This window comes from Pongo pygmaeus, chromosome 9 (genome assembly GCF_028885625.2).
Source record: "Pongo pygmaeus isolate AG05252 chromosome 9, NHGRI_mPonPyg2-v2.0_pri, whole genome shotgun sequence".
In the NCBI taxonomy this organism is placed as follows: domain Eukaryota; kingdom Metazoa; phylum Chordata; class Mammalia; order Primates; family Hominidae; genus Pongo; species Pongo pygmaeus.
Window position 1 is genome coordinate 79,358,264 of NC_072382.2, and position 16,976 is coordinate 79,375,239.

General features: G+C 42.9%; 1 protein-coding gene across 4 annotated transcripts in view; it reads right to left on the minus strand.

The window, feature by feature from the left end:
• GAB2 (GRB2 associated binding protein 2) overlaps nt 1-16,358 on the minus strand; it is a 206,124-nt gene extending 189,766 nt beyond the window's left edge. For 3 of the 4 annotated variants that reach the window (XM_063672117.1, XM_063672116.1, XM_063672115.1), the window contains exon 1: nt 16,161-16,356. In XM_063672117.1, the coding sequence (XP_063528187.1) occupies nt 16,161-16,235 (75 nt within the window). In that variant the 5' untranslated portion in view covers nt 16,236-16,356. Of the gene's footprint in view, nt 1-16,160 lie in introns of all 4 variants that reach the window. The other variant, XM_054437868.2, reaches the window with a different exon arrangement.
• Nucleotides 16,359-16,976: the final 618 nt, after the last annotated feature.

The window sequence follows — 16,976 nt, forward strand, 5'->3', positions numbered from 1 at the left end:
AATACAAAATTTATCATCTTAATCATTTTTAAGTGTACAGCTCAGTGGCATTAAGTACATTCACATTGCTGTTGCCACCATTACCACCAATGTCCAGAACCCTTTATCTTGCAAAACTGAAACTCTGTACCCATTAAACAATAGCTGCTCATTGTCCCCTACCCCTAGCCCCTGGCAACTAGCACTAGACTTTCTGTCTCTCTGAATTTGACTACTCTAGTACCTCACATAAGTAGAATCATACAATATTTGTCCTTTTGTGACTGGTTCATTTTATTTAGCATAATGTCATCAAGGTTCATCTATGTTGTAGCATGTCCATGTATTAAAGTTTTCTTCCCTTTTAAGGCTGAACAGTATTCCTCTGTGTGTGTGTGTGTGTGTATGTGTATATATATGTATACCAGTTAGCATATATGTGATATATATATGTGTGTATATATGAACATACACACATCACATTTTGTTTATTCATTTATCTGTTGGTGGACACTTGAGTTGCTTCCAAATGAGAAGTTCTGATCCAATGTGAATGATAAAAAAAAAGCTCAGGAGACTGGCCTTGAACTGGTTAGAACAGTCTCCTTAATGCTGTGAACATAATCAAAGAAATAATCCAGTGATTAGGATCACAACAGAAACCTACTAAAATGAATTTCCATCTGGTTATATGAACCAAATAGAATTATTTATTTAAATACTCAAATAATCTGTTGGAATAATGCCCTGGCTGCCTAAGATGGTCTACAAACAAGTCTTGAATGGACTCTAGAGTTTTTGAAGACCTTCCCCTCGCCTGTTCTTACCAGCCCAGGTATTCTCTCTTACTTACCTCTCCAGCTTCAAAGCCCTCTATTCCAATCATCCTGCTGATAATCCAGCAACACCAAACTGTTTCTAGTGTCCTTGCACACACTCTGTATGTCCTTGCCACCTTGTCTACTCTCTTAGTGGTCCCTCTACCTGAAAAGCCTTCTTCTCTTGGATTACTTCTATCTAGTCAGGTCCTAGAAGTAAGGAAGCCTTTGCTTTTTCTTTTCTAGGAAGCCTTTGCTTTTTTTTCTTTGCAGTCCCAGAACTTGGGCACTTGGCACATACTAATTGTTTGATAAATTACTCAACTAAATTATACTAAATAAATTTTCATTTTTGTTTAAAAAAATTTTTTTTTGAGACAGAGTTTCACTCTTGTCGCCCAGGCTGGAGTGCAGTGGCACAATCTCAGCTCAATGCAACCTCCACCTCCCAGGTTCAAGCAATTCTCCTGCCTCAGCCACACTCCCCCCAACTCCCAATCGCCCCAGTAGCTGGGATTACAGGCATGTACCACCACGCACAGCTAATTTTTGTATTTTTGGTAGAGATGGGATTTCACCATGTTGGCCAGGCAGGTCTCAAACTCCTCAGGTGACCTGCCCGCCTCGGCCTCCCAAAGTGCTGGGATTACAGACATGAGCCACTGCGCCCGGCCATGAGCAGACTTTTAAAAGTAACCTTTTAGAAAATTTAAAGAATCATCTTATTGCAATGAACTGCATGCTTATGCTTCACAATGCCCCAGCCCGCCCCACCACCCCAATTCACATGTTGGAATCCTAATCCCTAAAGTGACAGTATTAGGAGGTGGGTCCTTTGGGAGGTTATCAGGTCATGAGGGCAGAGTACTCATAAATGGGATTAGAGACATTACAAAAGAAACCCTGAGGAGCTTCTTTCCCTCTTCAACCATGTGAGGACACAACAGAAGACACTGTCTATGAGGACGTGGGCAATCACCAGACACTGAATGTGTCAGTGCCTTGATCTTGGACTTGCCAGCCTCCAGAGCTTTTAGAAGTAAATGTCTGTTGCTTATAAACCACCCAGTTAAGGCTACTTTGTTATAGCAGCCTGAATGGACTAAGATACTAATCAAGGATAGCAAATCACTTAAACATATTTACCAAGTTTAAATTTTTAAAAACTGCTAGGGTTACCCTATAGCTTAAAAAGAAAATCAATAAATGCTTGAGTTTTAAAGAATTAAACTGCAGGATAATTATGGCAATACTATGTAAGTTTAAAATAATCTCGTCATTTAAACATTTGTAAATGGCTACCTTTTTGCAAATGGACTATAGTAAACAGAAGATTATTATCTAGCTATGCTAAAGTAGGACAGAAGCTACCTTTGACAAAGGTACCAAGAACATACACTGGAAAAATTGCAGTTTCTTCAATAAATGTTCTAGGAAAACTTGATATCCATATGCAGAAGAATGAAACTAGACTCCTATCTTTCTCAATATTTAAAAATGAAATCAAAATGGATTAAGGACTTAAATATGAGACCTGAAACTATAAAACTATTAGTAGAAAATATTGAGGAAATGCTCCAGGACATTGGTCTGGGCAAAGATTTCTTGAGCAAGACCTCAAAAGCACAAGCAACCGAAGCAAAAATGGACAGAAAGGATCACATCAAGCTTAAAAGCTTTGGCACAGCAAAGGAAACAATAAACAACATGAAGAAACAACCCACAGAATGCGAGAAAATATGTGTAAACTACTTATCTGACAAGGGATTAATAACTAGAATATATAAGGAGCTCAAAGTCATATATGCTGGCATTCACAGTTTTTTTTTTTTTTGTAAAATATGCTAAGTATGTACAGAAAAAAAAGACAAGTGATAACAGACGCTGGCAAGGATGTGGAGAAAGGGAAGCCCTCATACATTGTTGATGGGAATGTAAATTAGTACAGCCCCCATAGAGAACAGTATGGTAGTTCTTCAAGAAACTAAAAATAGAACTACCATATGATCTAGCAATCCCACTGCTGGCTATATATCCAAAAGAAAGGAAATCAATGTATTGAAGAGATATCTGCACTCCCATGCTTATTATAGTAGCCAACATGCAGAATCAACCTAAGTGTCCATCAATCGATGAACTGCATAAAGAAAATGTGGTACATATACACAATGGAATACTATTCAGGGCTGGGCACAGTGGCTCATGCCTTTAATCCCAGCACTTTAGGAGGCCAAGGCAGGAAAGTCACTTGAGCTCAGGAGTTCGAGATGAGCCTGGGCAACATAGTGAGCCCTCACCTCTGCAAAAAATAAAACAAAAAATTAGCCAGGCCAGGTGGCGCATGTCTGTAGTCCCAGCTACTCAGGAGGATGAGGTGGCAGGATCGCTTGAGCCTAGGAGGTTGAGGCTGCAGCGAGCCAAGATTGTACCACTACACCTATGGGTGACAGAGCAAGATTCTGTCTTGAAAACAACAATAACAATAGAATACTATTCGGCCATGCAAATAATGAAATCCTGCCATTCGTGGCAACATGGATGGTACTAGAGGACATTATGTTAAGCAAAATAAGCCAGGAATTTAAACACTGCATGTTCTTACTCATATGTGGAAGCTAAAAAAACTGAACTCATGGAGATAGAGAAACAATAATGATTATCACATACTGGAAAGGACAGTGGAAAGAGAAGTATAAAGAAGGGACGGTTAGTGGGTATAAAAATACAGTTAGAAGAACTAAGATCTAGTATGTGGTAGCAAGATAGATCAAGTATAGTTAACAATAATTTATTGTATACTTCAAAATCACAAGAGTGGAATTGGAATGTTCCTAACAAAAAGAAGTGATAAATGTTTGAGGTGATGAGTATCCTAAGCACATATATATGCTTGTATCAAAATTTCACATCTCCATAAATATTTACAACTATTATGTATCCGTAAAAAGTAAAAATTAAAAAAAAAGGCAGAATCCTAATCCACAGAACATGGGGAAAAAACATGGATTTTTTCTTTTTTTTTTTGAGATGGAGTCTAGCTCTGTCACCCAGGCTGGAATGCAGTGGCGCAATCTCGGCTCACTGCAAGCTCTGCCTCCCTGGTTCACGCCATTCTCCTGCCTCAGACTCCTGAGGAGCTGGAACTACAGGCGTCTGCCACCACACCCAGCTAATTTTTTGTATTTTCAGTAGAGATGGGGTTTCGCTGTGTTAGCCAGGATGGTCTCGATCTCCTGACCTCTGTGATCTACCTGCCTCGGCCTCCCAAAGTGCTGGGATTATAGGCGTGAGCCACCACGCCTGGCCAAGAACATGGATTTTAATGAGAAGACTTGGTTTGTAGTCCTGGGTCTGCTACTTACTATACGTGTGGCACTTAAGCTCTGTGCTCAGTTTCTCCTCTGGTAACATGGGAATAAAATATCTAGTAATTGCCACTACTATACTATATGTTTATCAGTAACAAGTGCTTTTGTATAAGCAACATTCAAGACCATACACAGTGGGTAAATGGAATAGACATACTTTTTCCTATTCCCACCACTAAGTACAACTAAAATCCTTAGATATTACATATAAAACAAACTTAAGAAGAATCTAAAAGGTGAAGAGTAGGCGGCAGATTTGCTAGGGACCCTGGAACCCAAGGAATGACACAGTGATAAATTCCATGAGTTTTCTTTATGCCTCATATATCTCAGACTTGGAGCTGAAGCAGTCAGCATAGCAGAAACACCAACCTGTGTAGACCAAAAAATTCCCAAAGAAAGTCTGCTCTCTCTAGCCAAAGGAGTGGCAAAGCGGCAGCCTAGCAAGAGACAAAACTGCTAAACAATAACTGCTCTACTCCAGCCAAACACCGCAGAGCAAACTGTGGTCCAATCCTCACCCACAGCAGCAAAAACTGAGTGAGAACCTAGACTTCTACCCTTCAGAGGTTGTCATGAGGCCAGGTGACACCTGCTAGGATGGTGTCAAAGAAAGCCAAGTAGAAAGCTAAGATATTCATACCCAAAAACTGGTAATAAGGCACCCATCCCTGTAGAGTCACTGGAGACTACATGGGAAGTTGGAACCTTAAACCATTCACGGGAGTAATGAGGACTGCCTTCCTATCGGGAGTGTCAATGGAGGTGGAATGAAAAACCTGGACTTCAACTTCAAATTGGAAGTACTAAGGCAGTGTCCCCTTCCAATGATTGCAGCAGGGTCAGAGAAATCCAGATAAAACACAAGGTTTAAATTAGATCCACAGTATCACAACATAATACAAAAATGTCCACTTTTTTTTTTTTTTTGAGACAGAATCTTGCTCTGTTGCCCAGGCTGGAGTGCAATGGCATGATCTTGGCTCAGAGCAACCTCTGCCCCCTGGGTTGAAGCAATTCTCCCACCTCAGCCTCCCAAGTAGCTGGGATTACAGTCACCTGCCACCATGCCCAGGTAATTCTTGTATTTTCAGTAGAGACAGGGTTTCACCATGTTGGCCAGGCTGGTCTCAAACTTCTGACCTCAGGTGATTCACCCGCCTTGGCCTCCCAAAGTGCTAGGATTACATGTGTGAGCCAAAAATGTCCAGGTTTTAATAGAAAACCACTCATTATACAAAGAATGAGGAAGCTCTCAAATGGAATGAAAAAGACAATCAACAGATGCCAACACTGAGATAACAGAGCTGTTAGAATTATCTTTCAAAGATTTTAAAGCAGTCATCATAAAAATGCAGGTACAAACATGCTTGGAACAAATGGAAAATTGGAAAGCCTCCAAAAAGAAATAAAGTCTCAGTAAAAAAAATAGAAGATGTAAAGAAAAACCAAATGGAATTTTAGAACTGAAAAATATAACAACCAAAATAAAAAGTTCATCAGTGAGTTCAATGGCAGAATAGTGATGACAGAGAAAGAGAATCAGTGAATGGGAAAACAGAACAGTAGAAATAACCCAATATGAACGACACAGAGAAAACAGACTGAAAAAAAATGACCGGAGTCTACAGAAGCTATGGAACTACAACAAAAGATCTAACAGTTTTGTCATTGAATTCTTGGAAGAAGAGAAGAAAGAGGGTAGGACTGAAAAAGTACTTGAAATAATGGGTGAAAACTTCTCAAATGTAGTAAGAAAGATTCAGTAGGTTTAGTGAGCTCCAAACAGGATAAACTCAAAAAAATTCCACACCAAGACACATAGCAAAATTCTGAAAATAAAGAGAAAAAAAATCATTGAACGCATCCAGAGAAAAAAGATGGGAGCTGGTCGTGGTGGCTCACTCCTGTAATCCCAGCACTTTGGGAGGCTGAGTTGGGTGGATCACCTGAGGTCAGGAGTTCAAGACCAGCCTGGCCAACATAATGAAACCCTGTCTCTACTAAAAATACAAAAAATTAGCTGGGTGTGGTGGTGAGCGCCTGTAATCTCAGCTACTAGGGAGGCTGAGGCAGGAGAATCTCTTGAACCTGGGACGCAGACATTGCAGTGAGCCCAGATTGTGCCATTGCACTCCAGCCTGGGTGACAAGTATGAAACTCCTTCTCAAAAAAAAAAAAAAAAAAAAAAACAAAGAAAGAAAAAAAGATGGCATTTTACCTCCTGAGGGAAAGCAATTGGAATGACCATGGATTTTTCATTAGAAACCATGCAGGCCAGAAGGAAAGGATGCAGTATTTTACAGGTGCTCAAAGAAAAGAAGTATCAACTCAATAATTCAATATCCAGTGAAAATATCAGAATGAAGGGGAAAATGAGACCTTCTCAGGTGAAGGAATATAAGGATAATTTACCACTGGCCGATCTACCCTAAAGAATGGCTAAAGGAAGTTCTCTAAACAGAAAGGAAATGAAAAAAAGAGGAACCTGAAAACATCAGCAAAGAAGAAAGCACATAGTAAACAAAAATGTAATTAAATAGTCTTTCCTTCTGAGTTTTCTAAATTAGGTTTAATGATTGAAGCAAAAATTATAGCACTGTCTGATATAGAAAAAATATTTAAGACAATTATACATGGAGGAGGGCAAAAGGACATAAAGGGAGGTAAGGTTTCTATACTTTACTTAAACTTGTAAAATGATGATGCAGACTTCATTTAGATTATAAGATGACACCAACTGACTGTTGTATGTACAGTATAATACCTAGAGAAACCACTAAAAAAGCTGTATAGAGAGATACACTCAAAAACACTATATAGATAAATCAAAATAGAATTCTAAAAAATATTCAATAAACTCACAGGAAGGCAAGAAGAAAACAAACAAAAACAGAACACAAACAAAAAATAAAGTGGCAGAACTAAGCTCTAGCATATTAGAAATTACATTAAATGTAAATTTAAATATACCAATTAAGGCATAAATCAGCAGAGTGGATTAAAAACATGCCCCATGATATGGTTTGGGTATGTGTCCCTGCCCAAATCTGAGGTCAAATTGTCAACCCCAAATATTGGAGGTGGGGCCTGATGGGAAATGATTGGATTATGGAGGTGGATTTCCCCTTTGGTGCTGTTCTCGTGATAGTGATGAGTTATTGTGAGATCTGGTTATTTAAAAGTGTGTAGCACCTCTCCCCTCACTCTATTCCTCCTGCTCCAGCCATGTAAGATGTGTCTGCTTCTCCTTCACCTTCCGCCATGACTGTAAGTTTCCTGAGGCCTCCCCAGCCATGCTTCCTGTACAACTTGTGGAACTGTGAGCCAATTAAACCTCTTTTCTTGATAAATTACCCAGTCTCAGGTAGTTCTTTACAGCAGTGCGAGAACGGATTAATACACCCCAACAATATGCCACCTATAAGCTATCATTTCAAATACAATGATATGGGTAGGTTGAAAGTAAATTGATGGAAAAGATGTATCATGTGAATATCAATAAAAGGAAAGCAAGAATAACTATATCATCAGATATAGGCCATAATATCAGATAACAAGTAGACCTCAGAGCAAAAGAAATTACCAGAGACTCAGCGGGTATTATATAAAGATAAAAGGGTCATGCCACCAAGAAGATGTTGCAATTCTAAATGTGTATATATCAAACAACAGAGCTCTTAACTATGTGAAGCAGGGCTGGGTGCGGTGGCTCATGTCTGTAATCCCAGCACTTTGGGAGGCCGAGGCGGGTGGATGACCTGAGGTCAGGAGTTCGAGACCAGTCTGGCCAACATGAAGAAACCCTGTCTCTATTAAAAGTACAAAATTAGCCGGGTGTGGTTGCGCATGCCTGTAATCCCAGCTACTTGGGAGGCTGAGGCAGGAGAATTGCTTGCACCTGGGAGGTGGAGGTTGTGGAGAGCCAATCGTGCTATTGCACCTCCAGCCTGGGCAACAACAGCGGAACTCCATCTCCAAAAAAATAATAAAAAAATAAAATATGTGAAACAAAAACTGATAGAACTGAAATGAGAAATGGAAATATTTACAATTATAGTTGGAAACTTCAACCCCTGTCTCTCAACAATCGACAGAAGAACTAGATAGAAAAATCAGCAAGGATATAAAAGAATTATAGATATCACTATCAATCAAAAAGATCTAATTGACACTTATGGAATACTTTACCCAATAATAGCATAATAAACATTCTTTTCAAAGTACCCATGGAACCTTAAGCAAGATAGACCACATTTTCAGCAATAAAATAAACCCTGACAAGTTAAAAATAATTGAAATCAAATAGAACTTACTCTACTCCCACAATGAATTCCAACTAAAAGACAGAAACAGAAAAATAATGGGAAAATATCCAAACTTTTGGAAACTAAACAACGTACTTGTAAATAATCCATGGTCAAAGAGGAAAGTCTCAAGTAAAAAAAAAAAAAAAATACACGGAGCAAATAAAAATTGAAAATGCAATTTATCGAAATTAGTGGGACATAGCTAAAGCAGTGCTGAGAGGGAAATTCATAGCAGTAAATGAATACATTAAATAAGAGGAAAAGTCTCAAATGAATAAACTCCTATATAAAAAAACATCAGAGGCCAGGTGCAGTGGCTCATGTCTGTAATTGCAGCACTTTGGGAGGCTAAAGCAGGCAGATCACTTAAGGTCAGGAGTTTGAGACCAGCCTGGCCAATATGGTGAAACCCTGTCTCTACTAAAAATACAAAAATCAGCTGGGCATTGTGGCACATGCCTGCAAGCCCAGCTGCTCCGGAGGCTGAGGCAGGAGAATTGCTTGAACCTGGGAGGTGGAGGTTGTAGTGAGCTGAGATCGTGCCATTGCACTCCAGCCCAGGTGACAGAGTGACATGCTGTCTCAAAAAACAAACAAAAAATAATAATGAAGCAATGTCAGTATGCAAGAATAAGGGTTAAAAAAATAAAGCAGTGGACCCACTACAGACCCTGCAGACACTGAAAGCATAATACAGGATACTGTAACTCCACTCACATGTATGTGACAACTTAGACAAAATGGACCAACTTGGTGAAAAATATATACTTCTATAATTCACCCAATATGAAGTAGATAATTTGAAGAACCCTGTATCTATTAAAGAAATTGGATTAGAAATGTAAAAAATTCCTAACAAAGACATTTCCAGATCCAGATGGTTTAATCTGGAGAATTCTACCAAAGGTTTAAAGAATTATACCAGTTCTACACCATCTCTTCCAGAAGGCTAGACATGGTGGTTCACACCTATAATCGCAGCACTCTGGGAAGCCAAGGTAGGAGGACTGCTTAAGCTCCGGAGTTTGAGACCAGCCTGGGCAACACAGGGAGACCCTGTCTCTACAAATAATAAAAAAAAATTAGCCAGGCACGGCAGTACACAGCTGTCGTCCCAATTACTTGGGAGGCTGAGACAGTAGGATCACCTGAGCCCAGGAATTTGAGGCTGCAGTGAGCCATGATTGTGCCACTGTTGCCAGCCTGCATGACACAGCAAGATTCTGGCGGGGGCGGAGGCGGCGGCGGGGGTGGGGTGGGGGGGTGGAAGGAGAAGAAAATAAACGAAGGAAGAAAGACATATATTATAAATAAATGTAAAATAAATTCATGGACTGGAAGATTTAATATAGTAAAGCTGTAATTTCTTTCCAAATTGGTACACAGGATTAATGCACTTCCTATCAAAATCTCAGCCAGACTTTCTTTTTTTTTTGCATAAACAAGATTATTCTAAAATTTGTATTGAAAGGTAAAGATAATAGAATAGCTAAAACACTTTGACAAATAAGAATAAAGTAGAGGAATCAGGCTACCAGATTTCAAGACTTACAATATAGCTATAGTTGGCAAGATTATATGGTTATCTGCAGAGGGACAGACACATGGAAAAATGGACCAAAACAGAGACAACAGAAACAGACCCACACAAATATGTCCAACTGATTTTTGACAACGACGAAAAAGCAATTCAATGGAAGTAGGATGGCTTTGTCAACAACAATGACAACAACAAAAGAACCTCAATCTAAGTCTCACATCTTACATGAAAATTAACTCACAGTGGATCATGGACTTAAAGGAAAAACACAAACCTGTAAAATGTGTAGAAAAAAAACAAAACAAAACAGGAAAGCCGGCGCAGTGGCTCACGCCTGTAATCCCAGCACTTTGGGAGGCCAAGGTGGGCGGATCACGAGGTCAAGAGATTAAGACCATCCTGGCCAACATGGTGAAACCCTGTCTCTACTAAAAATACAAAAATGAGCTCGGCGTGGTGGCACACACCTGTAGTCCCAGCTACTCAAGAGGCTGAGGCAGGAGAATCGCTTGAACCCAGAAGGCGGAGGTTGCAGTGAGCCAGGACTGTGCCACTGCACTCCAGCCTGGGTGACAGAGCGAGAATCTGTCGAAAAACAACAACAACAACAAAAAGAGAATCACTTGAACCCAGGGAGCCGAGATCACGCCATTGCACTCCAGCCTGGCTGACAAGAGCAAAACTCCGTCTCAAAAAAAAAAAAAACCTATATAGAAAATACTCAAATTCTTGAAGACATTTGACCAAAGAAGATATACAGATGGCAAATAATCATATGAAAAGATGTTCAACATCATTAGCCATAAGGGAAATGTAAATAAGAACTAATGGGTGAATGGTTAAATAAACAGATTGTGGTACATCCATACCATGAAATACTACTTAGCAATAAAAAACAATAACTATTGATGCATGAAATGAGGATGAATCTCCAGAGAATTATGCTAAATAAAAAAAGTTCAAAATCTTAAGTACTGCATGAATCCATTTAAATAACACACATGAAATACTGGAGAACAGATTAGTAGCTGTCACAGATTAAGGATGTGGTAGGGGTGGGATGGTAGTGAATATGATTATAAAAGGGCAACATAAAAAATCCTATCATGATGGAAATGTTCTGTATCTTGACTGTATCATTGTCAATATACTGTTGTGATATTGTACTATAATTTTGCAAGATGTTACCATTAAGGAAAACTGGATAATGGTTACATAAATCTTTGTTTACTATTTCTTACAACTAGATATGCATATAGAATTACCTCAAAATGAAATGTTTAATTTTTTAAAAAAGCCCAGGCTTTAGGACAAAGCTAGATGACTTTGGGTAAGTCGCTTCCCTTATTATAGGGCTAAATTACTACATTAAAAGATCAATGGTCTAAGCATAGTGCCTGGTACAAAGTAACTGCTTAACAGATGGTTACTAAAATAATCCTAAAAGTCATGGCAGTGGGGATGAAGAAACGTATAACAAGATATTTAGATGATACCACTAATGGGTTTTGGTGACAGATTAGATGTGGGATAGTGGGTGACAGGGAGTCAAAGATGATTCCCAAGTTTCTCATCTGAGCAAGTAGGTGCTTAGTGGCACTGTTTACTGAGCAGATGTGGAGTGAAGAGATGAACAAAGAAGAGTTTAGTTTTGGAAGTGGTGAGTTTGTGTTGACTGGGAAACATTCAAATAGAGATGCCCAGTTAACAGTTGGATATGTAAGTCTGAAGTTCAGAACACAACTCTGAGACGGAAATTTAACTTGATGATGACCACCATGCAAATGATAACTGAAGCCAGTAGAATGGACAAGGTTGCCAAAGGGGAGAAACCACACAGCCACTATCACTATAAAGGAGCTTCAACCTTTAAGGACTGGATAAAAGGGTCAGTCTAGCAAAGGAGATATAGAGTAGCCAGAAAAGGAGAAATAACAGGCATTTATAGTGTCAGCCAAGATAAGAGGAAGGTGTTTTAAAAAAGAGTGGTCATCTATGACTAAGCAGTGAAGAGATTAATTAAAATAAGGAGTAAAAAATCATCCTCTGAGTTTAGTGACCTGGGTATCGCTGGTGCCTTTGTGAGAATAGCTTTGGTGAATAACAAAGTAGGTTTCCACTGGAGCAGACTGAGAAGAAGGTGGGAGAAAGGAAGACTGCATAAACCACCACCAAGTTTATCCCTGAAAAAAAGTAGATAGTACAGAGAGGGAAATAAGTTGAAGATGTGTTACGGGATAATAATTATTTGAGTAGGGAAGAGAAGATATGATTCAAAGTATAAGTAGCAGGATTAGCTCAGATAGAAGTGGTACTTCATCTACTCTAAGAAAAGGAAACAGGAAAGGAACCATACAGGCTGGGCACAGTGGCTCATGTCTGTCTGTAATCCCAGCACTTTGGGAGGCTGAGGTGGGTGGATCACCTGAGGTCAGGAGTTCAAGACCAGCCTGACCAACGTGGTCAAGCCTCATCTCTACTAAAAATACAAAATTAGCCAGGCGTGGTGATGCATGCCTAGTCCCAGCTACTTGGGAGGCTGAGGCAGGAGAATCGCTTGAACCCAGGAGGCAAAGGTTGCAGTGAGCCCAGATCCTGCCACTGCACTCCAGCCTAGGCAATAAAAGCGAAACTCTGTCTCAAAAAAAAAAAAAAAAAAGAAGAAAGAAAGGAAGTATGCAGATACAGGTAAATTTGAAAATGTGGCCATTCATCGTACGTACAGACAACTACTCCCTCATCATTTCAATTTTCCTTTGAAGGAGAAGGCAAAGCCATTGCTAAGACTGAAAGGCTGGATTAATTTTTTTTTCTATTTACTGGATTTTATTCCAAGCACCTGATCCAGCGCCTGGGACACAGATTTAATAAGTATATTTAATAAATATAATGGAAATAAACAATTACTGTTACCTTAATGCAGTTGTTCATTATAATTTGTGCACAACTTTCTTCAAGTTAGCCACTAGGGGGCAGTCTGCCAATCTTATACCCTAAATCTTTTAACCCAGTGAAATTGATAGAAAACTACAATGCACTGTAGGTCATATTAATGTTTTTCCTCAAGAAAATTCTGTTTAATAATTACATACATGTACGTGTGTATGCATTTGCATGCACGCGCATACACACACAAATACACTGAGGCACGATGGGAGGGTTGTTACTTCTGCCAGCCTCCCACTGCAGCCATATCAGGATGCCCCAGAGGCAATAGTCAGCATTTGCCAGAGTCATTTTTTGTAATTTCTCCAGGGCACTCAGTAAATAGCAGATAGACCTTTTATACTTATAATTAATTAACTAGAAAAGGCTGACGAAAAAAATCCCTGAAAACTAACTGCTCGAACATTTGCCTTTGCTTCTTCTAAGAGGTTTTTCCCCTCTATACCTCCCCGTCTTTCCGAATTAAGTAAGTTTTTTGTTTTTCTTTGAAATGGAGTCTCGTTTTGTCACCCAGGCTGGAGTGCAGTGGTACGATCTCGGCTCACTGCAACCTCAGCCTCCCGGGCTCACGCGATTCTCATGTCTCAGCCTCCTGAGTAGCTGGGACTACAGGTGCCCTCCATGACGCCCAGCTAATTTTTGTATTTATGGCAGAGACGGGGTTTCACCACGTTGGCCAGGCTGGTCTCGAACTTCTGACCTCCAGTGATCCGCCCACCTCGGCCTCCCAAAGCGCTGGGATTACAGGCATAAGCCACTGCACCCAGCCTTCAAATTAAATCAGTTTTTTAAAAAATCGTTTTAAATAGTTATAACCTAGTTCAACTACTTTTTCCCCTTATCACATATACTCGATGTATTCTTATAATGAGGATTTCTCAATCTACAATATAACACGCCTATGATGTATACCAGAAGCAGCAGCTACTTTGGGGTAAATATACAGCCATGGGGCTGGGAAAAACTTTCCAAGCTTGGTTCTAATGAACTTGGGCCTGTACTGAAATAAGCAAACTAGCAGAGTTTTAACTTACAACAGGATGCAAAAATTCTTAATACCCCATGAGAAAAGTAGATGTAAAGGCATACTGTTCCCCAGAGGCTTAAGGCTACACATATCAGCAGTTTCAATTAGGGGGAAACTGAACTTCCGAAGGGGCAAAGGCTTCCAGTCATGTAAGTGAACACATCACATCCTAGCCTAAGAAAAGCTGTTACTTAAAGCTGTTAAGGTCTGACACCTGATGGGTTGAAGGTACATGGAAGATGGGAAAGACAGGCTAAGGCCATCATACGACTCTAGATTCGTTCAAATGAGTGAAAAATGTGCTTGACCCAAATGCCTCCAAACCTGGTTATATTGAACTAAAGTTGTTTGGGAACAAAAACACCCAAGAAATGGGTCATAGAGTCTGGGTGAGAGTTCAAGGAGCGATAAGTCAAATGTAGATACAACGTCATACTGTTTGAAATTGTTTCAAAAACAACTTTCAAGGTTCTTTAGTGTAGTGTTCAAACTTGAAAATTAAGGGTCACATTTTTTTACTGTGGACACTGTATTCCACTAGCTTGTATGGAAATCTATTTGTACAGATAATTTTTGGAAGCTCTTTGGGACAAAGTTTTTAAATTATTTATAAAATTGTTAATAGTAAACCACTGCTCCTTAACCCTAATTAAAATATTCAACCTTCCTAACGAACTGACACAACCTTGAAGAGGAAAAAAGTTTATTTCTTAATAATTATACTTTGGCTAGACACTTCTAAAAATGAGCTTTCGAACTGAGATGAACAATTCACTGCTTCATCCCTCCTATAAATCCACGTCCACTTTCAAAACTCATGTGCTAAATCCTTAAGATTTTTTTTCCCCAGCAAACATCTACGTAAGAGCCTGATTTCATTGACACACACTTGCACTCCGCAACAACAACACTTCCTTTGAAAAACAGAATGTCACTTCCTCAGTCCAGAGGCCAGAAGTCCCTTGATTCTGATCTGGGGAGCCAAGACAGGAAATTCTGGTAGGCTTCTGCCTCTCCCCCCATGGACAGCTACTGGTGCAGCTGACAGAGGGCAGGGTCTATTCCGAGCTCCCTTGATGCACTGCAGCTGGAGGCAACGGCTCCCTTCCAGGCTGTGGGAGTGATCCCGGAGTCCGGCACCACAGCCCGTTAAACAAGGGCATTTCATGCGAAACAGAGAGAGCGCAGATGAGAGACCTTGAAACCTTCCAGCAACCTTACCCCCACTTCCAAACTCCCGCGACTACCCCAAGACCATTTCGGTCAAATCTCAGTACTTTGACCCCACCAGGCAAGGCATCCTCTGGGGAGAGGGGTTAAAAAAAAAAAAGCCAGAACTCCATGGCTCAGCGCCACGCTGTTCCACCTCCCCCAGGCTGCCAGTTCCCCCCCTAGAGGGAAGAGGCTATTCCAGCGATGTCAGTAAACACTGTCGGTTGGCAACACCTGGCCGCGGAGAGCCTCGATCTCTCCCGACCCCAGACACCCGGGAGCTGCCCGGTCCCAAACCCGGGCCAGCCACGGGGACCAAACTGCAGTGTCACACCGGGGTCGGGGGAGGCGCCTGTGAGAGACGAACGGAATAAAGGGAGAGAAGGGGGACAAACAAATGAGTCACTTAATACAAGGGCTGCACATGCCGCTGACGCTGCCGGTAATGCAGCCGCGGACGGAGGCCGGCGGCCGGGAGGAGCAGGCGGAGAAAGGGAAGGAGAGGGCGTGAGGCGCTCGCCCTTTGTGGGGCCGTCCGCGCGGCCCCACAGCCTACGCCCCCCTTTCCCGCCCTCTCCCCGACCCTGCGGGCTGAAGCTGCTCGGGGCTGCCGCGGAGCCCCAGCCCCGAGAGTCAACTCTCCCGGTCTCCAGAAGCCATCAATACAAACTTCGACACTATATTTAGTTCACGAGCAGACCGGCTTGGGAGGCGCCGCCGCCGCGCCCGCCTGGCGGAGCAGGAGCCGCAGCCTCAACCTGCCGCCCGCCCCGCCCCTCGGCGGCCCACCTGTGACAGGTGTGTGCAGGTGCCCCACACGTCCCCGGCCGCTCCTCGCCCCCGGCCCCCGCGGCTCCGGGCCCGAGCTCCCCAGTCTGCCGCCCCTCCGGGAGTCCCCCGCCCCTCCGCAGGCCCCGGAGCGCCCCCCGCCCGCCCCTGGGCGGCCGCGCCCGCACTCACATAGCGCCTCAACTTCTTCTCGGGAGGCGATTTCCTCAGCCAGCCGGTGCATACCACGTCGCCGCCGCCGCTCATGCTGCCGGCCTGGAGCCCGCCGCCGGGTCGCGCGGACGAAGGCGCGGACTCGGGCAGCTGGGGCAGCGGCCGGCGGTGCGCAGCTCGCGGGAGGCCAGGGGCGGGGCGGGCGGCCCGGCGGGGACTAGGCGGCGCGGCGCGCGCCCGGCAGCCTCGCGCGCGCCCGCTCCCCCACCCCGAGCGCGCGCAATCAGCACTCTCCGCCCGGCCGCCGGGGGAGCGGCTGCAGCTGGGAGGCCGGCTCGCTCGCCACGCCCGCTCCCGCCGCGACCCCGAGGCCGCCGCGCACGCGGACGCGGGGCTAGGGACCCGCAAGGATACAGAAAAGCCACCGCCGCCGGCGCGCCCCGGAGTCTCGCTTTCTCCTGAGGCCCCAAGCGGTGGGCGCGGAGGCCGGGGAGGCGGCCGCGCCCCTGGCGCTGGCGGGTGTGAGGGGAAGGGACTGCGCGCCCTCGGTCGTCGATCGATTTTTCACCGAGCGTCGACGGGGAAGGGATACTAGGGCTGCTCACATTTCCGATACGTTCTGCGGGTCAGGTTCCGGCTGAAAGGAGGGACCCCTTCCCAGCAAGAAGCTCCTTAACTCTGGCGCCCCTCGGCGGGAGGAGGAGACGGACCTACTACGCGCCGGAGCCTTTGCACTCGTAGCTTACGGGATTGTCTTCAGTATCGTTCCTATTTTATGGACAGCCTAAGGGCAAGGGCTTGTACAAAGCCGAGCCAAGTTTCCGATTCAGGTGT